The sequence below is a fragment of the Phlebotomus papatasi genome, chromosome 2, assembly GCF_024763615.1.
Source record: "Phlebotomus papatasi isolate M1 chromosome 2, Ppap_2.1, whole genome shotgun sequence".
Lineage (NCBI taxonomy): Eukaryota > Metazoa > Arthropoda > Insecta > Diptera > Psychodidae > Phlebotomus > Phlebotomus papatasi.
Window position 1 is genome coordinate 2,846,168 of NC_077223.1, and position 27,954 is coordinate 2,874,121.

Below are 27,954 nucleotides of genomic sequence, written 5' to 3' on the forward strand. Positions count from 1 at the left end.
CCAAAATTCGTTTGGCCACTTCCTAATCACGAATACATGAATAGCTAAAAAAAAAACTTTCCCGTCTGTCTATCCATCTGGCCGCTCTCCAGAGCTTGATATGTCCTACACTGAGAGAAATCCGAAAAAGTCAAAATGACATTCCGGAAATGTTAATTTTATCCTGCAGTATTGATCCGAAATCGGTGTAAATATTACCCTTTTTAGGTGTATTATGGGTTAAATTACCCTTTTTTCATGTTGATTTTACACTCAAAAGGTGTGAAATTGACATTAAAAAATCTTGATATATTTTTACACCCGAAAAGTGTTAAAGTTATGAAGAAAAAAAGTTAATCGTAGCCTCTTTTTGTTCTCAGTGTACACTAAAAAAGACATCGACTTACGGTTTTCTGTAAAGTTTATAATATAATGTAAGCCCAGCTGGAGCTCACCTAAACATCAACAACAGAAGGTGCTACCCATCTTTCAACTTCCTCGGAGTGAACTGTTCACGGCGACTGATGCTCACTCATTGAAAACATAGTTCCTGATCCGACGGAAGGATCAGAGGAAGGAAGGAAAGAGGCAAACAGTCGGAAGCTAGAGGCCAAACAGTTACAGATAGAGACTTGGGACCTCCAAGGCTAAATAATGCGAAATACTTTTGAGGCATAGCATCTAAGTTACGAGTTCGAGCATTTCGCAAAGCCTAGGACGCTTTGCCACTCCTTTCCTAAGAGACCTACACATTTTTATTAAATATTTGTTAGCTGATTATCAATTATTGATAATCATGTGTAGGGGAAAGTGCTCTCCATTTGAACGTTCATATCTTCGAATAATATAAATTTCTTTTGTTTTTCGTAGGAGATTTACACTAAATTATCACGGAATTATCAACAATTGATGATAAGCCAACTAATATTTTACAGAAATGTATAAGTCTTTTAGGGAAAATGAAAGAAAATTGACATTATTTGGAAGCATGAACGTTCGTAGGGAGAGTACTTTCCCCTAATAGCCTTTACATACTAGAAAATTTTATGTCCATATTGATGCAAATTCTCTATGCTTATGTAAGAAAAACCAAGGGTACATCACTTCAAGAAATTTGTACAAATCTTTTTTCTTTCTTTTTTTTTCTTTTTTTTTCTTTTCCTTCTTTTTCTTTTTTTCCTTTTTTTCTACTCTTTTTTTCTTTCTTTTTCTTTTTTTATTATAAAGAATTTCTTCATTCTTTAGCTTTTTTTAAAATTTGTTTTATAAAACTTCTTTTGAGTTGCACTTCGTTTTTATTGCTCAAACTCAAAGAGAGAGAGAGCTGTTATATAATCGTATTTTTTTCAACGTGTCACCCTTCTGGAGCTTAAATGGTGAGAGATATCGACTTCCAATCTTTGATGGCCTCCAATAAAAAAGAAATACAGTAGAGTTCCTCAAATTTGAACATTTGGGGGGGTATAGATAGATGACATTTTTCACTCCTTAAATTTGAACAATATTTTCTAAAACTTAACGTAATTCATATAAAATGCACTTTCGCAATATTAAAAAGGATAACTTTGGAAAATAATATTTATTGTTGAAGAAATGGAATTTGTAGAGAAAGTTAAAACAATACGATAATATTAAAGAAACACCAAAGAAAAATGGTTATAATTCGTACTCAATACAGAGGAACCACCATTAAAGGAAAAAGTCGTTTTTGCATTCGAATTTGGCAACACTACAAAAAGTGACTGATGTTGCATTTAATTTTTAATATTTTTAGGATTTTTTATTATTCTTTTGGAATTCTTCTTGCCTAATTTTGTTGAAAAAGGACTAACAATATAAAAAAAATGTGATAATTGTGGTAAATTTGTGAAACTTGTTGGTTTTTTGTTTTGAGAACAAGGGACAGTGGGTGAACAAACACTGATAGAAAATTGGAAAATTTTTATGTTTTTTGTAACTTTTTTATTCTTTTCTTCCTTTACTTACATGAAAAGAAACTATTATAGAATCCTTACAATGCAAAGTATGTGAAAATTTTCCATTTCTAGGAGAATAAAAGAGGATTTCTTTCTAGTCAGTGACACTTATGGTGATATCATTGAATGAATTTCAGTGTCCGGAGGGCTTCCTAACAGCACACAGATTGTCTGGAAGTCTACCTAGAATTTCTAGGGCCTCCCGCAGAGAAGATAAGAATGTTAGGATGACTGGAAAAAGTTCTCAAGAGCTCCAAAATAGATGATACATATTTAGTCTATTTTTACTACCAAATAATCACGCTTTTTATCCCATTCTGTGTCATTAAACTAATTCTAAAAACTACAGTAGAGTCTCTCTTTTTGACATTTCTCACCTCTCAAATTCGGACAATATTTTCAAAACTAACGGAATTTATCTAATATTAAACTGCACTTTGAATCAAATGCCCAAAATGTCTCACAAATCTTCGTGGTGACGAACTTCCTTGCCATTTAATTCCCGCGTAATGTATGTAAATATTCAGGAAACAGCAGAAAAGATGATTTTCAATCATCCACAACACAAATTTTTTTTAACATAACCCAACAATTGACATTTTGAATCCAACCGGTGTCCGTATTTGAGAGGTTCAGATTTGAGAGACTCTACTGTATTTTCTTTATGTTAACACCAATTTTTATTGAAAATTCATTAATTAAACTTCACAAATTGACTTCAAAAAGCAAGCTTGAAACATACCTATGACCGGAAAATTCGCCATTTCGAATTATAGGAGGTCAAAGGTCAACCATTTTGGATTGCTTATTTTTCAACCAATTTGGTTAAATTTGAATTTTTTGGAAAAGTATCGAAATTCTGAACCCGACTGCATCGATCTTTATCGGTAATGAACCGGTTAAGTACCAAAAGTACAGGTTAAATGCAAATATGAGGGGATAATCGCTTGACCTCCCAAAACTCCTTTTCCAATTTACGTATATTCATATTCGTATATTAATTCACGTATATTTAGTAAGGGGTATTTTGTATGGAACCTTCTTAACCCTCTAACGGTGTTTTCTTTAATATCCAAAAAAAGTAGTTAAATAATTTTGTCTAGGGTAATTAATGGTCCACTGAACTCAAAAATACCATCCATTCTTCATTATCTCTTTCCGTTTGGGCGCCAGGTGAGAAAAGGTAAAGACCGCCTCCAGGCGGTCATATCGGTTTAAGGCATAAAAAAACTGAAATATTTTTATTGAAAGATAGTGAAGAAATAGTAAAATAAATGAATTTCAAACGTTTTTTATGGATGAATGTTGTATGATTATCTAAGAAATGATAATTTTTAGGAAAAAAACGTTTATAACTCTTATAATTAGACGTTAATGAAGCTCAAGGTGTTTCAATAAGACTGATTTTTACCGAAAGGTCACAGATCAGCTATGAAAACGTCATCTTCTTGTATAATTTGAAGGTCCTTTAAAATATATTGCTCATCTTCTGGTTTTATTTCACAATCTGGGGCACTAAAGGACGAATTAGGGAACTCATATCATCACTGTTGAAGTCTGCTTCTTTATCAATTTCGCTTAATTCGCAGAAATCGACCATTTTACTCATTCTGGACAGTCTCCGTGTAATCTCAATTGTTTTCCATGATTAATATATTGCAAAATAATAATATATTTTATTGGAACAACCAAAACAATTAAATTAAAAAATTCGTAATTTTTGAAAATTTTACCCTTAAACGGATAAGACCGCCCACAGGCGGTCTTCCTTTTTTTCTTCTAAAACTCTTACTTCTAGTTTTTTTCACACTTATCAATTGAAATATACAAACTAGAATAGCATATCTTTCAGAAAGTAACACTCTTACTACAGTTAGATTACTTTAAAACAATTTTTTTTGCACTTGAAAACGCAAAATGTCGCGAGCGACATTTTGTTGTTTTTTCTCTGACCTGTCACATAAAACTGAAGATTGTAAGCAAACGAAAGGTCAAAATGAGTTCAGCTTCAGAAAATAAGTTTGTAAGACTATAACTGAGGACACTGTACATATTTCAACATCAAATAAGTAATATTATCGTAGTAAATGCGATTTATAAAATGACCGCCTGGAGGCGGTCTTACCCGTTAGAGGGTTAAAAGTAAGGTATGAAAGATAGGGGTTTATTCAGGCTATAATCCACGCTTACCTGGTCAGACGGGATCTCATATATTTTTTTGGTATTTTAAATTAAAATACATACAAATTTTAAACATTTTCTAATTTTTTTCCTTTGCTTTTCTTTCTTTCTTTTTTTCTTTTTTTTCTTTTTTTCTTTTCTTTCCTTTTTCTTTCCGAAAACTTTCCTTTTCTTTTTTTCCTAAATTTTGTACACTTTTTTCAAGTGAGGTACCCTTGAGAAAAACTCTTCAATATGCACAAATGTACATGTACATAAAGTTCTCTAGTGTACAGAGGCCATAAGTCTCTTGGGAAAAATTAAAGAAACTTATAGTATTCGAAGGTATGAACGTTCGAAGGCAGAGTACTTTCACCTAATTATCTTTAAACTTCAGTTTCAAATATAATTTGCATGCAATCCGAGTTTGCACACGTTAAGAACATCACCTACAATAACCAGATATAGGCTTATCATTAGTTTTCGCTACCCCCGCTACCGCTATAGCCATTTATGAGAAATGTATCCAGATACAAAACCTGTGAGATTGTTTTTAATTTTATCCTCTGTATTTAATGATTTATTGATGATTACGATCTCTCATTTATATTTAATACAGCTTACAAGGGATATTTTGTTGAGTTTAGAGAACCATGAAATCTTGGTTCTTAGCTTAGGCATTGTAATCTTGATCTCAGGATTGAGGATAATATCTCTCCCTGAAAAATCTCAGGAGGTGAATGAATATATATATGATTGGTGAGTGATCCATAAGTGACAGATCGGCAGATTGGCAGATTGGCGCCAGTTAGTCTCTATTATCGGCAGATCTGTTTTAATAATAATAATAAAAGGGGAAGTGTACCGAATTTCGGCCTGCTTTTAATTTCGGCCACTTTGAGTGTAATTTTGGCCATGGAAATTATTATGACGTGAGCCGGGAGATTTACCTGGAAAAGATTCCCAATATAATTAATATATTGATCCCAGTTTTTGTCGCCTCTGTTATGCACTTTTAAAATACTCCTGCTGGATAGGGAGGGCACGCCAAATAAATAACCCTTTTTGGTATTAGATAAAGATTTTAATTTCACTTCAAATGGCACTTTAATTCACAGAGGATGTTTATATTTGGGAGAAGAGTGGTCAAGTGACGTTTGCCTGGTTTGTCATCGTGATTCGAACATGAAGTTCGAATGTCCGGAAAGATGGCAAATGCGCTGCCATCTAACAGAAATAAATAAATCAAAATCATGCATGTAATCATCGAATAGTCAATGAATTCATTTAGCTTTTAAGTATTTATTCATTTTAGGATATATTAACACAAAGACCGTTAAATTTTCGGTATAATTTGAATTTAAATTTCGTTGTAAAAATTAAGTGTGAGAGTCCAACAAAAAATGTGACAGATCGCTTTTCTAGCAGTCTTACGATTTGTGGTGAAGTGCAAGAGGTTTTCCTTCGGTGTTTTTCATGAAAATTGATTAGTTTTCATTAAATATTCTTTCAGTTTTGGTTAATAGTGAATCATTCTTTAAATTTCGGGTAAAATTTCCCAGCTGGATCCTGTATTTCGCGTAAAAAAGTATATACTTTGTGAGTGTCTCTCTGGTGAGGTAGTGTTGCCTATTCCGGCAACATCTTTTGCTTTCTTAAATTTCTTATTAATTTTGTGTTTTTTTTTTAATTCTGAGTTCTACAATGTCCAGAGAAAAAAACCATCGCTTCTATGAAAAAGATGATGTGGAAAAGGCTTTGGAAGAGTTCAGGAAGGGCAAATTGCTACGGGAATCTGCGCGTAAATTTGAGATGCTACTCTTCAGGTCTTCAGGACAAATTACACAGAAGATCTCAGGGTTTGTGGGTCATATAAACGTATTAAACTAAATATTAAACTCATTCCGCTTGACGTTTTGAAATTTTCTATTTGTTGCTTCAAAAAAGGTGTTCACAAACAAGGTGGCCGGTATTTCACCCAAAGTGGTCGGAATACTACCCAAAGCAATGTCCATATTATTATTAATTTTTCAATATTTTAGGAAGTGATTTAAAGAAAACAAAGATGATAAACTAGTTTTCAAGGTTCCGCACAACCTTCCCGAAAAGGAAGTAGGGGGAAGTGGGGCACTTTCGAAAGTGGGGCACCTTTGAAATTGGGATTTTTTTCCTATGTTTAAGAGGAAGTGAGCCATATCATATTGGTATTTAGCTTGTCAATCCGTTTGTGCAGCTAAATTATATAACAATAAGGCTCAATTTTATTTAAAAGTAAGTGAAAAATTCCAATTTCAAAGGTACCCCACTTTCAAAGGTGCCCCACTTCCCCCTAACAAAAAATATCAATTTGAATTAAAAATATTGCATTTCAAACTTAGGACTTCGGTGCTTATATGCAACTATGCCGATATTTGGCACCCTTACCCTAATAATGCTAGCACAACTTTCCATGAAGGTACAAGGCCTTCACGCAAGGGGATTTATAGACTTTCGTTATTATTTTTTCTTGTACGGGATGAGGTTGTCAGTCTCATGCCCCGTGGTATCAAGTGCAGTGAAGCTCACTGGATGCAATCCGAACACCTTTAACGCCAGAAAAATTCCTAGTGACGTAAAGGGAATTCATACCGGGACACTACACCGAGAAAAAAAGAGGGTCCGATTAACATTTTTTCCTCATAAATTTAACACTTTTTAGGTGTAAAAATATATCAACATTTTTTAATGTTAATTTTACACCTTTTGAGGGTAAAATCAACATGAAAAAAGGGTAACTTTAACCCATAATATACCTAAAAAGGGTAATATTTACACCGATTTTGGATCAATACTGCAGGGTAAAATTAACATTTCCGGAATGTTATTTTAACTTTTTTGGATTTCTCTCAGTGTAGCATCATAGAGCGAGTACTCTACCACTTGACCCATTGATTGCCCAAATCTGTTTTACCCCCTGGAAAATATGCAATATATGTAAGTTACTCCCAACCATATTATCTGGCCCTTACTCCAAGGTGAGTGTAATTAAAGAAAATTAAATAAAACTTTCTAAATAACTATTATCAAACTCTTACTGCAGAGAAACTTCAATTTTTGATTGTAATTCAATGTACATTGACGTAGCTTTGACTTACCTTTCTGTTACCTTTGAAGAATACTTCCGATAATTTACTTGCGATATCTGCATCATCATCGATAGTTGATGGAAAAGTTTGCTAGTGAAAGCGTCGGAAATGAGAAATGCAACAGAGAGCTTTTCCATCGAAAGCTTTTGAGATATCAATGAAATGGTTTGAATAAAACCATATCCTACCGTCAATGAATTTAAAAGAATAAACTTTTCTCAACATCTTCATCATTCATTTTATTCACATTTAGCCATTACATTGTTTCACATTTCTCTCACTTAATACCTCCCATTTCCCTAAATAAATAACATTCATATTTACAATGTATCATGAGAGAAAGAAAAACCATCTTAGGTAGAAAAAAAAGCTTAGGTTAGTCTCACTGATAGAGAAACAGTGTGAATTACCTTTTAAATCAGTGAGAGAGATGGTATTAAAGTGACTCCAAATGGATTAAAAAGTTCTTAGAGACTATATTATACTTTTTTTCGTGATGTTAAATGGAAGAAAAAAACGATGTACCTTTGAGTCTTATTACCATTTCATAGATCTTCATTCCATCTATTTAACATGTATATGAAATTCATTAGAGTTATCCCTGTTGACAATAGTATTATTTATCATTTTTTTTCCATCTATACAGCAAAAGTGTTAGTTGTAGTTACATTTTTTTTATATTTCTGTACTTTTAAATCTATTATATTTGATATCAGAGTTATTTTTCTATAGATTTTCCTTTCGCACGGTTAAAAGGTATTGAGGGTTAAAAGATCTCTCGTTTTTTTTGGCAAAGTTGCATTATATTTCTTCTAAGTTTATAATCTTCATAATCCTTTAGTTTTTTCCTTTTCTTTTTGGTTAAATTTGATAAAAACATTACAATCTGGTCAACATGTACAAATATTTTTAATCACCTTCCTAATATCGGCAAATTTCTTACACTATTTTTCTTTATTTTCCACTAAAGTGATCGCTATGTAGATTGAGATTTCACAGTTAAGTTCCTTTCTCAATAAAAAAAACTCCCACGGTTTTAGCTCCTATAATTGAATTTCATCTCACACCTTTTATTTTTTTTGTTTTCACCATGACTAAAAATGTTTTTGCAGTCCTTTTCGAAGAATCTTTACAGAATAATTTTGACTTTATTAAATTGAGCGGACAAAAGCTATTGAACTTCTTTTAAAGCTCCATTTTTTTGTTTCTTGACTAGAGCATATATTGAGGCTGCTTTGTAGTTAATCGGTCCATAGGAGCGGAAATCAACATCGGCATATTCTAAATCACCAGCAAGATCATCTGGTCCGAGTGGCTAAAAAATCAGGCCCATTGTAACAAAAGAAGACAAAATCAATTTTTTTTTCTTTAAATAAAACACCACCCCTAAAGATTTTATTTCATTTTTTTTAATGCAATGATAGCGATCTGCTTGGAACATGCAGTTAGGCCGAATTTAATACACTTCATCCCTTCACTGTCCATCACTCCAATTAACAAAATTCCCCCGTACAAAAAAATAAATTTTTAAATTGAGAGTTAGCGACATGATATTAGATTTCATAAATTAGATGAAAAATAAAATAAAATCTACATTCATTTATTTTTTAGAATATTAAATTAATAAAAAAAATAATATTGCGTAAAGTTTATTACCTTTCGATCAAAATTTACATTTCATTATCTCTTCAATAAATATACGTATCACTTCCTTTGATACCGTCTTCTTCGATCTGTGCAACAGAAAATAAGAAAGAAAGAGAGAAGGGTTGAAAAAAAGGAACATAAAAAATGTAGATTTTATTTAGAACATAAGATATTTTCCAGTGAATCTGTGTCAGAGTTCTTCACCACAAATCCCTTTACCCATCAATCTTGACACTCAATTGATGGTATTTCCAATTGAATTGCCATAAGTGGTGCAAACGCTGGAATTTACATACATTTCGTTTCTACCCTTTCCACCCCAAAAAGAGAGGAAATGCAGACTTAAAGACTTGTGCACATAAGTTCGAGGAATAATTTTCCAAATGGGGAAAAACAATTATAGAGCACATTCTTAGAAAAGAATCCTAAACTCACATATTAGGGGAAAGTACTCTCCCTTCGAACGATCATGCCTTCGAATAATGTGAATTTTCTTCTATTTTTCCTAATAACCATACGTAATTACATAATAATTATGTGTAAGTCTCTCAGGAAAACTAAAAGAAAATCACATTATTCGAAGGCATGAACGTTCGAAGAGAGAGTACTTTCCCCTATTTAATAAAAAAATCTGACTTTAATTTTAGATCCATTAAAATCCAATAAATTGCATCACCGTGTCGCGTATCATCACTTTTTAAGAATTTTTAAAAGATATTCAAAAATTTCCAAAAAGAAGTTTAGGATTTAAGATTTGTCTCTAGTGCGGCTTAAACCTCTATCGGTTCCGCTGCATCCAGGCCACTTATTTGGGCCCAATATGCACTCCCCATTACTCCATTCTATCTTAACCCCCAAGGCGGTTTCTCCAACGGAAGAAATGGCAAATTACGATCAGAATTAATAAAAACGGTCAGAAATCAATTTTGATCTATAATGGGTTAGATTAAGAAAATTTCGTGAAATCGAAATTCGCATCCCTTTCTTTCTCAAACATATTGCATAAGTCTATCTCTATCTATCTCGTTCTTTCGAACTCTTCTTGTCATTTTGAAAATCACAATAAATTCAATTTAGCTCAGTCGAATTTGGAATGCTAAAGAATGAGATAGACTTGAATTTTGATTTCATGAAATTTTTCTGATTTAAAAGATGAGCCATTATGGCTTCGGCACATCTTTTAGAAAAGTGAAATTTCATGAAATCAAAATTTGCATAATTTTCTTTCTCAAAGGTTTTGCATATCTATCTCATTCCTTCTCACTCCAAATTCGATTAAGCTAAATTTAATTTGTTGTGATTTCTAAAAGAAGAAGAAGAAGAAGAGTGCCAAATAATGAGATAGGAATATGCAAAACATGTAATTTAATTGTAATTTAATTGTGAAAAACATGTGAATTTACTGTGATTTTTAAAATAAGAAGAAGAGTGCGAAAGGGTGAGATAGACTTATGCAATAGGTTTTAGAAAGAAAGGGATGGGAATTTTGGTTTCATGAAATTTTCCTGATCTAAAAGTTGTGCCGTTGCCATAAGATATCAAATTTGAGCAGTAGTTTTTTTTGCAGAATAGTAAAAGTTGCAAAATCAATATGTAAATTTTGGTAATTTGGTAAAAACTTTTCATATGTCTATCCTACTATTTGTACTCTTCTCACCAAATTAAATTTAGTTGAGTTCAATTTTGAGACTAATAACCTCTACACACTAGTAGAAATTTCTTTAAAAAATGGCTTTTTAAAGAAAATTTCCCCTATCCTTGTAGGCAGAAATGTCAGAATTTTTTTTAAAAAATGCAATTTTTGACGAAAATTGCTTCTAGTGTGTAGACAAAGAATGGAACAAACTTATGCAAATCTTTGCAGAAGAAAGGGACGCGAATTTTGATTTCATTAAATTACACCAATCTAAAAGGTGTGCCGATGACATTATTAACAAAAATCGATTTCTTCAATAAATGAAATTCATTTTTTTACCGACCGAAATTAATTTTATAATTGACCGGCGTCGATTTTATTATTAATCGAAATTGGTTATTTTACTAACCAAAATTAATTGTTTTGCTGATCAAAGTAGATTTCTTTGCGGAATAAAGTTTTATTCTCTTCTCCGGGAAAATGTTTTCTTTACTGGAAAAATTGATTATGTTTACTGATCAAAATTTATTTTCTTACCGAGAGGAACTGATTTTTATATTGACCATATTTGCTTGTCCTGATCAAAATTAATTATTTTCTAACCGAAATAGATTTTCTTATGAGCAAAATTAACTTTTTTTCTGACCAAAATTAGTTTTTTATAGGCCAAAATTCTTTTGTTTAGTGAAATGGATTTCTCTATTTACAATAGTTGCTTCTACTGATCAAAATTTATTATTTTACGAACGGAAATTCATTTTTTGTTAAGCAAAATAAATTCCTTTACTGGCCAGAGACTGATTTTTCTACTGACCAATTTCTTTTAGCAGACAAAAATTGATTTTTTTTTTTAGTACTTTACTAGTCAAAAATGGTTGTTTTATTGACCAAAATTGATTTTTTTACTGGTTGATGTTTTATCGACAGAAATTGTTTTCTTTTCTAGTCAAAATAATTATTTTACCGGCCGAAATTCATCATAATTTAAAAAATTTTCTAAAATTGATTTTATTCTGAGGAAAATCGATTTCTTTTTACTAGCCAAAATTGATTTTTTACTGAAAACAAAAACAATTTTGACTAAAATTTGTTCCATTAAAATCGATTATTTTTATTGACCACAGTTGATGTTTTTCATTAATCAAAATTGATTATTTTAATGACCAAAATTTCTTTTTTAATAAGCAAAACAGATTTCATTACTGACCAAAAATTGATTTTATTCCGAGGAAAATTGATTTATTTTCTGATCAAAATCTATTTCATTGCTGACAAAAATCTATTTTTCCTACTCACAAAAAAAATTTATCAAAAGAAATTGATTTTTTTATTGGCTATGGTTGGTTTTTCACTGATCAAAATTAATTATTTTACTGACCGAAATTGGTGCTTTTGCTGAGAAATGTAATTTTTTTTACTGACCAAAGATAGATTACTTCTCTGAGAAAAATCCGAAAAATTGATTTTTTTAACACACCAAAATTAATTTTATCTTATTAACCAAAATTCCTTATTAATATTCCTTATTAATAAAAATTCAAAAGTATTCAGTGGGGGAAAAGATAAATTTAAAAAATTATTTGGAAACTCAGGAAAAGTTTGCAGAAATTAAAAACTTTATTTAAAGAGATACTGCTTTTTAACTTATTTGTTTTCTAATTAAAAAAAAAGAAATAAAGAATCGTTCAGAGCTAGGATCGAACTCTAGAAATTCTGATCAAAATACTCCTTACCTGATTGTTGTTCCATTGAAACTCATGACAGTTAGTCAAATCTTTTCTATCACGTGATGCAATTTAAATTATTGTTTATGCGGATCAGTTTTTTTCAAAATACTTTTAAAGTCAAGATTTTGATTGTGAATTATAAAAATTTTAGGTTTTCATTTCTTTTGTAATTCTGAATTATCATGAGAATTGTCAGGAAAATAAATTTCATGAGAAAGTCATGGGCTGACTTTCGAACTTTTATCAGTTAAAGTCAGCTACCCTAGTTAAATCGTTTATTCGAAAGATTTCGGTTTTATTCTCGATACTAGTTCTCTTATTGAAATTTTCACTACTCTAGAGAATTGCCCCTTGGGGTCGAATTCCGAACAACTGTGAGAATTGTCATGAGAGAATTAGTACATTTACTATTAAGAATAAAATCAAAAGCTTTAGAATGAACAACCTAAATAAGATATCTGGTAACTGAAGTTCATACGGAATGTCCTCGTTAAAAATGTTCATATGACAATTATCACATTTTTGCTGAATCGTATCTCAATACTCTGAGTTTCTCATAAATCTTTAATTTCTCATCTATATCCTCGACAATTCAGTGTATCATTAAAATTCCTCTGTGGAATTTTTCGCTACAATTTTTGTCAAATTTGCAACTGATGTATTAATTCCATCAAGTAAATTAAATACCGCGGTAACCTTTTGTACCATGCCACGCCCTGTAGCAGGTGGTGTTTCTGACCTCTGACACAGACCCCTGGGGCACAGATAACAGAGATAGAGATAGAGTGTGAACAGTGGCATGATGTGTCGTGAGAATGACTTTATGACAGAGTGTCACTTAAATTACTGGACTTTGGTGCCGAACTGGGGACTTGGATAATGCCTAAATATTAACTTCATTGAACTTAAGTGTGGCATATTGGGTTCTTTTCCCATTCACTGGACACTTTTCCACGAGATTCATTAACTTTATGCTCTCCTCACTATCACCATTTGTGGCACTTTCACTACTTCCAGTGCTGCTACTTCCGCTCTTGCCGTACTTTGTAGGCAAAGGTGCTAGGTCTGCATAATGCAGACGCTTCTTGACATCTCCATTGCACATCCTATGCTCCTCATTGTGCACTTCCACATTCGACACGTGCCTCTTGAGGCTTGTGCCACAGATTCGCGGTGGAGGAGTTCCTGGACTCTTTGGTACCGGTGTGATGGGTTTGAAGGCATTCTTCTCCGATAGAGGCTTAAAAACCAACGGACCTCCATGCTTGTAGGCATCCCTGGTCCTCTGAGACTCATTGACTGGCTGTGTAGGTTGAAAGTGAAAACTATGATGCTTCCTCAGGGGCAGCTTTATCAGTCTTCGACTCGATGACTTCCTTCCAGTGGCCGGAAATAGTTCCTTTGGCACCAGAATCTGTCGTCGTTGATTCCCAGTAAAGGGATTTGTTGGTGGTGTTCGCTGCAAAAGCAAAAGCCACACATTTTGCCACAATTGTGTTAATTGCTTTAGGGATATTGATAAGGATACTGTCAAACTTTTGCCGAAAGGAAACCTTGTTATCACTCTGGGTAGGATTAAGAATTTCTTCTCAAATAAACCTCAAAAGGGGTCTTTTATATTTTCCAAATCTTTTCTTGTCAATTGGATTTTCAAACTTGAGTAAGTTCAATTGAGCTTAAAATCAACAAACAAACTCAGAGATTATTTCAAACCAAAACATCCCTGAGGTTGTTTTGCAGAAATTTCCAAGAAAACTCCACCAGTCAACTGATTAGACTTTTGGATTTTAAATCACTTTTGAGTGAATAATAAATGGAAATAAATCGTGATAATCGATTGACCAACTTAAGCTTCATTTCGGTAGAACTTTCAATAGATTCCCTTCATTTTGAGATGGATAATTAAGCTTTGAATTTTTAAATTGGCTCTTGAAATCTTATTATTATCACTGATAAAAATATTTATTTTAAAACTGTCAGATTTCTTAAATACTTTACGTTTATACTCAAAAAGGTAGATAAATAGATAAATTTATTCATTAACTAGAGGTACAGTTTCGTTTTAATGGGATCCCGCATTTCAGCGTCCACCGCTGTCTTAGCGTTGGTGACTAACCTCCAGAGCAAAACGGTGGAAAGCTTAATAAAAATAAGCTAAGAGGAAAACACTAGACTAGACTTTTGATTTTAAAATTAACGACAAAGATATTTAAAACTTAAAAAAAAATAAGAATCCAATTTGAATATTTTGATTTTTTTTGTCTTGGAATATAGGAATTATTTTAGAGAAAAATATTTAAAAAAAATATTAATTATTTTTTAATGTTTTATCTTGAAAAATAAAATGAAATCCCAGAACCCGTTTTTTAAGTACTTAAAATTAAAATAGTGTCAAAATCATAAATACCACTCAATTTATTGTTTTTTTTTTTTTAGAATTTAATCAACAAAAACCTTGACTTACAAGAAAACAAGGCAGAAGGGAGAGCAAGAACCGTTTGAAACCGAATAAACGTCAAAATAAATTCGTCCAGGAGCACTTTTACCCTTGACGTTACAATTTTCTTTTGACGTTTTTTCAGTTTTAATTAGTTCTTGTCCACCTGTGAATTAAATAAGTTGCTCCATATGGCTGAGCCGGTCTTCAGACTAGAGGTTTAGCCCAACTCCCGTAAATCTCAAATCTCCCAAATAGCAACCAATTTTATTGGATGTTCAGAATCTACTAGAACGTGTGACCTTAAACAAAATTAAGTAAAATTTTTCCAAAAAATCTTAACTCATAAGAAATTATAGTAGATAAGTCATATGGCTAATACGGGCTTCAGGCCTAAGGCTTAGCCATATGGCTTAATTTCTCTAATGTCTTATCAGTCAAGATTTTTTGGAAAATTTTGACTGTGGATTGGATTATTAAGAGCAAATGACGTATTACATTTTGAAAAATCAATAAAATCGGTTGCTGTTAAGGTTTTGAGACCCGCGGGAACTGGGCTAAACCTCTACTTTGAAAACGGTCTAAGTCTTAGATCTGAAACTCGTATAAGACCCAGGTCTGACGCTTGTACAAGTATCAAGAAACAATAATTACGGATTTGCATGGTTTGCCTAAATTTCAGGGCTAAAAAGCCAAATGGAGTCAGTATTGAAAAATACTTCCTCCGTTCCGAAATAAGTCGTACGTTTGGGAAAAATTCTTGTTCCGAAATAAGGCTTACGTTTGGGAAAATAATGGTATTAAGGGAAAGTTTGTTGGTAAATGTTTTGTGTTTCAACAATTACCTCTTGTAAAGAACTATTGTTAATGTTGTTAATGTTTTAGGAAATTGTTGTTTAGGATTGAATATTTAGGGCAAGTGATTCATTAGTTTTTAAAAAGTCATTAAAATTGCTTGTTATTAAGATTTATGAGACCTTCGGGAACTGGGCTAAACCTCCAGTCTGAAGCCGGCCATAGGGTCGAATGAACACTTCTTTGACAGGGAACCTTTATTGACACTTTTGTCAAAATGTTGAAATTCATTTAATGTATCTAGTAAAATGTAAGTAATTGACGTTTTTCCATTAATCTACGTTTTTAGTTAAGGTTAAGTGTTCAAATTTCGTATTCCAAATGATACAGAGTAGGGTGACAATAGGTCCTGAGACAAGTTCTTAAAGTGCCAATATGTGTTCCTTTCACCCTATGTTTGATGTCTAAAAAATTAGTTGAGGTCCTAGTACTAGATATTTTGTTTGATATAAGTGTTCCCTTCTAATCTTTAAAGGACTAGTGGAACAATTATGTGACGAATAGTCAAATAATAGTTTTTGTTTTTGGAACACTGGTGCCCTATTCGTTCCTTAAGGCTTTTACGTGTTGGTGCCTAAGTAAAGGATTAGATTAAATTTATACAAAAAAAAACTGTAGTCGGCAATCATAAGTCCTTAGTGTATGACAATTTGGGGTAAATCCTTTTTGCCTAAATTCACAAACCAAATATTCTCGAGGATCAGCCTGAGTCGATTAGGATCCTTAGGAGCAATTTTCATCAAAATTTGCTTTTTTAAAAGGAAATCGTCTGTACTGTTGTAACTTTAAACGTCAAAATTTTGTCAAAAAATGGAGTTTTGATGAAAGTTCCGCTCAATGTTGAAATGCGTTAAAGAGTTAAACAGAAGTAATGCCCACACTTACAACTTAAGGTGAGAGACGGTTTAACGTAATTATAATAAAAACAATGATTTGACTAAATTCATATTAACTTTCAACTAAATTCTTGGCTTAAGCCGAGAGGCGCATTAGTTAGAATCCGTTATGTAATTTGAGCCGTATCTCGGCTCAAATTCCGGCTCAAAGTCGAAAGTGTCTCTAGTGCAGAACCACTAAGCCTAGAGAGCTTTTCAATGAAATTGCTGTGGAGGTTAGCCCACAGCGGTAAGGTGGCGGTAGGCGTTCATTAGTTCTTCGGGACATATCTTTGTTATTTATTTTACTGTAATCTTATGTCCAGAGCACAATAACTTTTGTTTTGTAAACATATTTTTGACATTTCAGTGAGAGTGAATGAAATGTAGATCTAGTCATCTCGCTCATTCTTATAGACAATTTTGAAAACATGTTTATAAACAAAAGTTATTGTGCGCTGGTCATTATTGAATTTAGAAAGAAATATTTTGAAGCTTTTGTTTTTTAAATAAAACAATTAAATGTTTGATGGATTCATAATTTATTTCGTTATACTTGAAGAGTAAAGTGCTCTAAAATCGATCGGATCCCAAGGGGCACTGAGAAAATACGGGGGTGTGATTAACTTTTTTTGCTCATAACTTTTAGGTGTAAAAATATATCAACATTTTTGAATATTAATTTTACACCTTTTTAAGGTTAAAATTAACATGAAAAAGGGTAACTTTAACCCCTAATACACCTAAAAAGCATAATATTTACACCGATTTCGGATCAATACTGGAGGGTAAAATTTACATTCCCGGAATGTTATTTTAACTTTTTCGGATTTCTCTCAGTGGGTAACTCATATTGAGAAACCCTCGTCAATTGTCCGAGAAACGCTTCGCGAAACCCGAGAAACCAGAAACCCTTGTCAGAAAAATTGGAGATGAGTTACCCCTTGTCGGATCCTTAATTCGACCGGTAGTCAATTTTCAAATGTTTTATGAACAATTTTTATGAAATTGTCACTGAGTCGAGAGAGTCGAGTTGAGGAACCGGTCGATTTTAGGGCACTTTACTTTATATCGATCGAATAAACTTTTCCGGAATGGAGAATAAATCGACCACTCAGAATATAAATCGAACAACTCGATTTTTTACAAAAATCATTTTATTCGCTTTTTGGATACTTCTTCATAGCCTCTACCTTCCCTGTGAATATTTTAACTTAAGAGATAATTATTTTCAAAGTTATGGAGATTTTAAATCTCACAAATATTATTCTGCATGTAAAATCTCAGCATCAAATTGCTTTCCTGTAAAATTTGCCTACTGCGAGTTATTCGTTTCTTATTCTGAGTGGTCGAAATTGAAAACCAGTAATTAATTGTATAAGACTGACAGTGATGTGGTTCTGTAGACTTTAAAGTCTTATTTTCCGCTTTAATAAAGTGAAAATCGGTTGAGTTTCCCCAGGTTAAAGAGGAAATCTTTCAAGCATTTCTAAACCAATTAGTTATTTAATTATCCATCGCATTGTGATTTCCCACGGTGATATTGATCCCTGTCCGCAAAGCATTTGACAGTACCGCAAAAAAGCTCCCAAAAGTTTCTAGGGGGAGTCACGATGAAGGAAGTTTGGAGTGATTTTTTTGTTGGCTCAAGAAGACTATCAGGAGATGTTGTCAATGGTTTTGTCATGGGAGATTAGCTGTGAAAACAATCAGGAAGCTAGAAAGGAGCACGCGACAGAGGAACAAAAGTGCGGGCGGAATAATTAATAGCATCGTCCTCTAACGAGACTCTTTCATCATTCTCACACCATTGCGTGAGCGATTACTCCCAAGAAGAGCGTCACAACTGGCAACAACAGCAATCGAATTTGTGGGTAATTAATCATATTAACGCGCCCCGGTGCCATTTAAAACGGTTTTAAAGGGTGCCCCTGAAAGAGGATCAAGAACAGGAAGTCCTTTCAACATACAATTCCCATGCAGGAAATTTTCCCGTGAGATCCCTCTCTTCTTTGCTTCTACAAAATTTTGGTCACTCCAACCCAAAATGAATATCAAAAGCCCTCCACCTTTGTGTCGGTATAGAGTTTTCCATGGTTTTAAATCTCACCAAAAGTTTCATTTGGGGCGTGCTTAATTTGTATTCCAATGAAAAATCCTCTTAAGTTCAAATCAGCAAAATTTTGCCTTTCACCCGAAAAATTAAAGATTAATCCCTTAGTGGGGAGGTAAATGGTATAATTTTGGGTGCAACAAGTGGCTCTATCAATGGGAAAAGCTTCCACAAATAAGCTTTTAAGTGGCACAAGAGTATACCTCATCCCCTATAAGAAAGTTATCGCCTGTCGCTTTTAAAGTCAAACCAAATGGGAATGTGTGCAAGTGAAGTAATTGAAATACCATGCATACCGTCGGTCATATTACATGAAAGCTCAAATATGGAGTCATGAGAAAATATGCAAAACGAATTTTTTTTCCATCCATCAAACTAAATTGAGAGCTTCCTCTGCAAACTACATATTAAAGGCTTTTATACCGCGTGAACAAACTTCAAAAGATTTAAATTCTACATTGGGTTTATGCTGCATTTTTGCGTGAAAATTCTAAACAAAGAGATATAGAGAAAAGGAGCATGATGCTCATTTGAGAATAAGGATAACAATGCAGAAATTGAAGAAGACAACATGTGCTTCTGAAAGCAATAACAAATCTGTACAATCATTGCCAGAGGAACAATTTGCAGAAGGATAATTGATGAAAATCCAAATATTTTAGTGAAAAGATTAATGGCTAAATTAATTTTGTTCCATGCCATAAACACTTTGTATTATGTTTATCGGTAATAAATTTTTATGGTGATTAATATTATTAATTATATTTGGATTTTAACGACCAGTATTTATTCAAAAATATTAAATAAATAGTTTAAAGTTGAACTAATTTGAGTAAATTTTTAAATGTGAAATTTATCTATTTATTAAAGTTTAACGTATTATTAAAAAAAATAAAGGTGCTATTCGTTTGAAAAATCAACATGTTTTTTTTTTAACTTTACTGCTCTCAAGTGCTTCTACTTAATCGACTTTTCTCCGTATTGATTTCTGTCTCGACTTTTTGCTTGTTTTAGAACAGTCGAGACAGAAACCACCAGAATGAATAGTCGATAATGCAGAAATACTTGAGAACAGTAAAGTACTGCAAAAAGAGTTTCATTTTTCATTGGAATAGTACCATAAATGGAGTACCATTCATGTGCTTCTACATTATCGACTTTTCTTTCTGTTATTTTCTGTGACGACTGTTTCCCCTGATTGTTATGGTTCCTGTTACAAAACAGTCATGACAGGAATCAACTGAAAAAAAATCCATAATACAAAAGCACTTGAAAACAGTAAAGTACTGGAAAACCGGTTTCTTTTTCATTGGAATAGCATCATTAATGGAGCACCACTCCTGAAGAAAAAATGTGTGCTCTGTCTGCTCGAATATGCTTCTGCTTTATCGATTTTTCTTTGGGTTGCTTCCTGTCACAACTGTTTTTAAGCAGGAACTATACAATGCACATAGAAATTGGTTGAAGTCGTGTACCAAGTCAACAAATACAATTTATATTGAATAAAAGGTTTGCGAAATTCTCACAGGAATTATTACAGTCGGGGTATACAGTCGTGACAGGAACCAATAGAAAAAAGTTGATAATGAAGAAGCACATGAGAACAGTAAAGTGTCACAAAAACAGTTTAATTCTTCATTGGATTAGCATCATAGGGCGCCATTAATGGAGAAAAAATATCTGTTCTCATATGCTTCTTCTTTATTAATTTTTCTTTAAGTTGGTTCCTATCACGATTGTTTTGTAACAGGAACCATACACTGCACAAAGCAATTGGTTGAGGTCGTGTACCAAGTCAACAAATACTATTTGTATTGAAAAAAAAGGTTCGCAAAACTCTCACAGGAACCATGACAGTCGGGGTAAATCGTCGTGACAGAAACCAATAGAAAAAAATCGATAATACAGGAGCACTTGAGAACAGTACACTGCTTCAAAAAAAAAAAAAAACAGTTTCATTTTTCACTGGAGTAGCATCAATAATGGATAGCCATTTCTGGAGAAAAAACGTCTGTTCTCATGTGTTTCTGCGTTGTCGATATCTCTTTGGGTTGCTTCCTGTCACGATTGTTTTGTAACAGGAACCATACATTGCATAAAGCAATTGGCAAAGGTCGTGTACCAAGTCAACAAATATAACTTATATTGAAAAAAAGGTTTGCAAAATTATCTCACGTACCATGACTGTCGGGGTAAACAGTTGTGACTGGAACGAAAAGAAAGAAAAGTCGATAATACAGAAACACTTGAGAACAATAAAGTGCTTCCAAAAAAAAAAAAAAAAACAGTTTCATTTTTCACTGGAATAGCATCAATAATGGATAAACATTTCTGGAGAAAAAAACGTCTGCTCACATATGCTTTTGCGTTATCGATTTTTCTTTGGTTTGGTTCCCGTCATAACTTTTCGCAGAGTGTATGAGAGACGTTCAGAGCAAAAGTGGTCTGATTTGTATGCATTTCCCTATTGAAACTGTCCACTTTTGCTCTGAGCGTGTCATGGTTCCTGTTACAACTTTCCTGTTATCGACTTTTTCCTTGGGTAGGTTCCTGTCATGTCTGTGTTGTAACAGGAATTATAACAGTCCGTGAAAACAGTCATGACAGCAACTAACCTAAAGAAAAGATTTTGCTTTGGGTTTGTTCCAGTCACGACTGTTTTCCCCGATTATTATGGTTCCTGTTACAACTTTCCTATTACCGACTTTTCTTTGGATTGGTTCCTGTCACGACTGTTTTGTATCAGGAACCATAACAGTCATGGAAAATAGTCGTGACAGGAACCAACACAAGGAAAAGTCGCTAATGCAGAATCACTTGACAGTAAAATACTAAAATAAAACATGTTCATTATTCATTGGAATAGCACTTTTAGAGGGAAGGGGGCCAGATTAAGCCCAGGAGGGGAATTCTGTAACGCTCTGGCAATGCTATATGACAAATTGGGTTTGAATCTCAGGAGAGCTTTTTTGAAAATGCGATTCTGTAGCCGTAACATTGCCATTTCAGCTCATGTGACATTGTCAAAAGTCACATGTTTCAGATTTCTGGCAATTCAAATGACAATGAATTTTGTTAAATAAATCAACGAAGACGTACTGTGTTTTCATAAAATCATCAAGTGATTTCATTAAAAAATCAATGAATTGTATTTTGAACTCATATGATATGATAAAAAAAAGCTCAAATGGCATTCCCAAGAAACATTTTTTTCTTAATATAATCTTGTAGAATTCCTTAGGTAAGGCACTATAGAACCAAACATCTTTTTATTTGCTTATAACGCTCTTGGTTCCATCACTGAGATTACTATAAGTAAAGTGGCGCACTCCTAAGGATCTTAAGAGCTTCTATAGGAATTTCAACAGAAAATTCGCAGTTTATGTCTTTTAAAAGTGCACTAAAAACTTGTTTTTATACTTGGTTCTATAAGGCAGCTATTTTGCTTCTTGGGTTGTCATGTTTGGAATTCACGTGTGACAATGCCACGAAAATTACAGAATTCCCCTACAGGATACATTGAAAACTCCTACGCTTACGGCATAACGTGATCAATTTCCCACTAAGTCGTCACTCGGTTTAAGACGAAAGTCTGTTTAGCTCATAATGACCCCATTTTTCACAGAACTTTCTTCTGAGCAAGGTTTAAGAAGACCCCTGTGATTGAGGCTTAAACACGACAAAGGAGAAAAAGTTAAAGGTTTTTTTTTTGCCATGGAATGGTTTGACAGTTGACTGGGCTAACAATTGTCGAATAGGTCCAAGTCAGTGAAAAATATATACTAAGGTCTTGTGCTAGGAGATCAATATGGGCCAAGCTACAACACAACCCACCTCATAGTTGGCAAATGCTGTGGCTGGATGATGATTCCTGGAGGAATGTGGATGCATTGATGGTAGATTCATGTAGATTGGTGCACTTTGGCAGGTTCTCTGACCGGTCCGGGGTGCCGGTACCGGTGTTATGCATTCGTAGGAGCTATTGGAGATCCCAGAGTCACTACGGTAGATACTCGTCCGCTCCCCTTCGCAATTGGCCCCATAGTCATCATTCATGAGGACTGATGCGAAGGAGCTTTCATTCTGAAGCGATGATTCATGGATCTGAATTGAATCTGTGAGATTCTCATACAGTGGCTGCTGTTCGTACTTTTCGCGATGGACATTGTTGTAGGGTGGCTGGGGTGAGGGTTTTTTGATGTCACCAGCGAAGGAATTGTGCCTCTTGCAGGACTTGCTGACGCGCATTGAGTAGAACTGCGGTGATTTTCGCAGTCCCAGTGATTTGAGGGAGCTGAACTTCTTCTCTGGCCGACGTTGTTGCTCCACATGACCCTGACACCTGTCCCGTTTCGCGAGAAAGGGATTGAGGGACGCCGAATTGGCCATTGAGGGATACGTGGGATAATTGAGGGTGTTGACGGTAAAATTGTTGGGATAGCCGGAATTTCCGGGGTACATGTTGGTGGTAAATGTGGGATAAGTTGTCGAGTGTAAGCAACTATTGAGGGTGGATGGGTTTTTTGGCCGTGGCGCCACACGAACAACATTGCTAGTCAAGTGGGTGGTAGTACTGTTAGCATTAAGGTGGGTGGACTGCAAAATCACACAGAGAGAGAAAAAAAAACACAACATTGTTCAGGTGGTTAAGACAACCTCTTAAGCATTATTTCCTCCGCATAATATGCACACTCATCTTATTTCTCTTCCTCCAACAAAAATAAAAGAAACACAAAAAAAGCTTTCAAAATATGTTCATGCAGAATATTGAAAAAAAAAATTGTTTTCCGGTTGTAAAATTATTCAGTGCATAAAATATGATCATTAAGATATAGTTTCATGGGTTTATTTAGAAGGAGGAAATTCAAAGAGCCAAATTGCACAGCAATATTCTAAATCCTGCATTTATGCATTTCATAGTTTAGCTTTGCCAAATTACCCAATAAGAATGTTTAAAGCTAAGCACGGTTTTTGACCTTTGAGTTCATTTATGCTTAGACTTAAATTAGTAGAAATATTAAATTGAACGTTTAGAGTTTTGGATGTATCTATAAGTGTCTTATACGGGCTTCAGACCTAAGTCTTAGCTATCTGGCTTAAGTCCTCTAATTTCTTATCAGGCACGATATTTTAGGAAATTGTTATTTAGGATCGGATATTAATGACAAATGTTTCATTAGATTTAGAAAAATCAATAAAATTGCTTGTTATTTAGATGTTTGAAACCTTCGGGAACTGGGCTAAGCCTCCAGTCTGAAGCCGGCATTACTCCTGTAGAAAGTCAAACTCTCAACTTTGTATATATCCGATCTGTCCGACACGGATCTAAGGGCTAAACGGTATGAGTTATCGATTGTTGGATTTCGATAACCTCGTCGTCTAGGGGAAAGTGGTCTGCCTTTGAATGCGGCAGCCTTTGAATATTGTAATTTTTTCATTTCTCTTTAAAGCATAAATTCTTTTCTATTAACTATTAGATAGCTATTCATAATCCTCACAAGTCATCAAAAAATGCAGACCCTAGCTCTTATTTTCTAGGCGCTAGGGCAAAAAAACGAAACTGAGCTCTAAATTGTAATTTTGATGTTCTACAATTCATATGTTTTTTCATAATCAAAATAATTTTTCGAACAAATCTTCTATTGTGAGTCATAGAAGGTTATTCTTGGATGGTATTTCTCCAAATACATTTTGATTCAGAAGAGACAAATTTTGTGGGTGATAAAAGTTTGCAAATATTGCTTTGCGGCAGCCTTTGAATCTTAATGTTGTGTGCCTTTGAATCCTGTCTTTCCATACATTGAAACATCTGACAGCTTCCTGTCCAGAAGCAGAATAGAACTCCTACTTTGGTCTGATGAATGTCATACAAATACTTATAAAATGCTATCTTGCTCGGGCCGGGATGTTTCAAATTGACAATTGTCAACTTCAATGGCGTTTTCTTATAAATTTTCAAGTGAAAAACAGTGCTTCAGAAAAATGTAAAAAATTTTGTTGTATAATGACTTTTGACTACAGTGGTGATTTTATTGAGTGCATTAGGGTTCATGCTAATAATCAATTATGAACCGTGTAATGTTACAACCCTAATATTCTCAGTGAAAAATTAAGATTCAAAGGCTGCCTCAACCACATTCAAAGGCAGACCATGCAGGCTGCCTTTGAATATATCGACATAACATTTTCAAGTTCCTCACCAGGAAAAACTGAGGACTTGCGAGTCCTGAATGGGGTAACCATAGGACCTTAATAAACAAGAGAATTTTTTGGTGTAGTGCAAAGTAAAACTCATGTTGTAGTTTACTCTGAAAAAAATCTCAAATTTTAAACATCAGTTTTCGTTCAAAGGCAGACCACTTTCCCCTAGCTAAAAGTCATTGCCAAAATGCAACGAATAATTTATAAAAATACATTTTATTTTGGAGTTCCGTTACGCGGAACAACCTTTCGATCCGAAGAACACAGACGATCGCTGGTACATTTCCCTTAACATAATAAGGTTATAAAAATTGAAATTCTTTTCAAAATTGTTTTTTGAAAAATATTTGGCGATATTTTAAATATGCATATTTAGGATGGAATCACCAGTTCTCGCCAGTGCCCCATTTCTCGCCACTTACATTGAAATCGCTATTTTTCGCAATTTATGAAATAAATGAGTCGCAATTTTTTTGTATTGTTTCTGCTTCTACGCATAGAATCGAAAAATAATAATTATTCGTTTTGGATTCACGATTTTGATCACTTTTTAGAGCAATATTTTAAGCAAGTGCATCGAATCCAACATCTCTTACCAAATGTACTAAGTGTCGTCAAATTTTCATCAGGCCAAAAATACCTATTTGGGTAAATAATTTGTCTATTGAATATTTAATTGCACTTGTGGAATACATAAAATTTGTATTTAGTCAATTAATATTTCATTTTATATTATTTTTGTATAAAAATTAGGCATGGCGAGAAGTGGTAATATTCTGGAATTGATTTTACCACCTGTCGCCATTGCTTTTCAATAGGCGACGCTAACTTCACTTCGTACATTCTCAGTTGTCAAATCTGCATTGTTTACTTTCTGCAAAAGCCCCATAATTTGATTTCTCAAATAAAAGTGAAGAAAAATCATTTAAAGAGGTAATAATTGGGTGATCACAAGGAAAGAGAAATGGTGAATGTATTCTTTTCATAGCATTGCCTAAAATAACCGAGTGTGGTTCTTTTCAAGTGGGTGGCGAGAAGTGGTTACAAATTTTACAAAACTGGCGAAAAGTGGTAAAAAGTGGCGACGAAATGGTTATTTTTGTATTATTAATAAAAATCAGTTTTTTAAGTATTCCAGCGTTATGTTCTAGGATTATTGTTTTCACGTATCTAGAGCCAATACATCTAAGTAACTTTGTGTCAAATTTGACTTATCTTGTAACAAGGATTCAAAAGTTATGATTAAATGAATTTAATTTTTTCCTAAACATGGCGATAGCCGGTTATTCCACCCTATATACCAAGAAATTCATTAAACTTGGGAATTTCCTTCTCATCTTCTCTTCCAAAGAAATAACATTTTCGTCTTTCTAATTCAGGCTCCCCCTTAAGTTCGAGTATTCAGAATAAATATGTGGTAGTTCCATTCCTCTAATGGTATTAGGAGAGATTCTTGAAAATTATTTAACTTATAGCAGACTTTAATTATTTTAAAGTAATATGAAAAAAATGCAGCTGTCGTCTATATTGAAGTATTTATTGCTAATTTATTTTATGACTAGCAAGACCAGCAATCACACTGTTTAGCTTTGATCTAGTTAATTTTACTAATTAGTAAAACTATTTTTTATTAATTAGTTAATTTTCCAATGTAGGGTAGACTTGTCCAAAACTTCTCAAAACGCATATATAATTCTTTTACGAGCTCTGAGAAAACTTAAAGTTTTATAATGAGCATATTCTTATGGCAAATTTACTGCTCGACAACATTGCAGTAGACTATTTTCCTTTATCTCGAAAGAAATTTGATTTTCGAATCATTTTCTAATGGCTCGGGCACACCTTTTAGATCAAGAAAATTTCATGAAGTCGAATTTCGTATCCATTTCTTTCTCACATGCTTTGCATAAGTCTATCTCATTCTCTCGCACTCTTCTTCTTCTCTTAAACATCACTCCAAGTTCAATTTAGCTCAATCGAATTTGGTATGCGAAAGAATGAGATAGTCATATGCAAAACATGTGAGAAAGAAAGGGTTTAGAATTTCGACTTCATGAAATTTTGCTGATCTTAAAAGGTGTGCCCGAGCCATAAAAGTCGATTTTGTGGAGATTCTCGAAATTGCTGGGGCAAATTTTGTCAGTCTTCGCATAATTCGCGTCGTTTTACTCTCGCAAACGTTAAAAATATCAAATAGACATATTTTTATAGGTAATTTATTCCTCTACAACTTTGTCGCAGATAAGTTTTCTCTATCTAAAGGAGAAATGTGCTTAAATTGAGCTAATTAGTATTGATATTTTCCGTAAGCCATATATTCCAAAAATAGGGCTCAAAATTTCATTATTTTTATTTTACATAATTCTTCCTCGAATCCCTTGAAACTTTGAAAGTTTAAGAAGGTTCATGAAGGCTATCTATAATAAAAATTTCAAGCCTCAGTCTCTTTTATTTTAGAAAATAGTGAATATTGAAATTTTCGTTTTGATAAATTTTGCCCCAGTTTTCCTTTTATTTGAGCCTATTAAAAGCAATCAATAAATCCATTGCTTAAATTAAACTGCTTAAGATCACAAACGAATATTTGAACGAATGTAAGCAACAACTTATATGAATTATTATAATATTTAATGCACATGATAGCATGGTAACTAGCATAGTTTTTCTACGCTATTTTAGAACCTGAATACAGTTAAGCCAAGAAGTTCTTTTTTCGTATTTTATTCTCATATTCCCTTTAAGAAATTATTCACTGCATATGCGAATTTTTAATAACCCTAAAAGGTGATACGAAATTTATGTAAATGTGAGATATAAAATGGACTTGGAATATATGGAATGGGACCTGGAAACCCCATCCCTGTATACGACGAAAATTAAATTTTCGGATCGTATGGTGAGGGAATAATAATGCATTTCCTAAAGTTTTTCTTGGGACATGTCCTAGTTTCCTGAAGAGATGTTCCTTGTTGTTTAAAAAAACTATTAAGTTTGTTTTTATTATATCTCGATTAAGCAGAACAGGGGGTAGATGAAAACTAAAAGTTAAAGCTGAACTTGGGAATCTTATAGGATCGTATAAAAAGAGAAGAAGGAGAATTAAGTTTTTATGGAGAGCTTTAGTGCTTTCAAGGAATTTTCCACGGGAAAACTGCACAAGAAAAAATATCTCGATATTTTACGGTAATAGTAATAAATCAATCAAATACTCACAAGAGTTACC

General features: G+C 33.4%; 1 protein-coding gene across 19 annotated transcripts in view; it reads right to left on the reverse strand.

Annotated features, from left to right (window-relative positions):
* Positions 1 to 7,453: 7,453 nt before the first annotated feature.
* The window catches only part of LOC129802161 (hemicentin-2), a 150,630-nt gene continuing 130,129 nt past the window's right edge, over positions 7,454 to 27,954 (reverse strand). For 8 of the 19 annotated variants that reach the window (XM_055847760.1, XM_055847761.1, XM_055847763.1 and 5 more), the window contains 2 exons: positions 22,365 to 23,126; positions 7,454 to 13,709 (listed from right to left, as the gene is read on the reverse strand). In XM_055847760.1, the coding sequence (XP_055703735.1) occupies positions 13,134 to 13,709; positions 22,365 to 23,126 (1,338 nt within the window). In that variant the 3' untranslated portion in view covers positions 7,454 to 13,133. Of the gene's footprint in view, positions 13,710 to 22,364; positions 23,127 to 27,954 lie in introns of those variants that run through there. The other 11 variants (XM_055847767.1, XM_055847768.1, XM_055847770.1 and 8 more) reach the window with 5 other exon arrangements.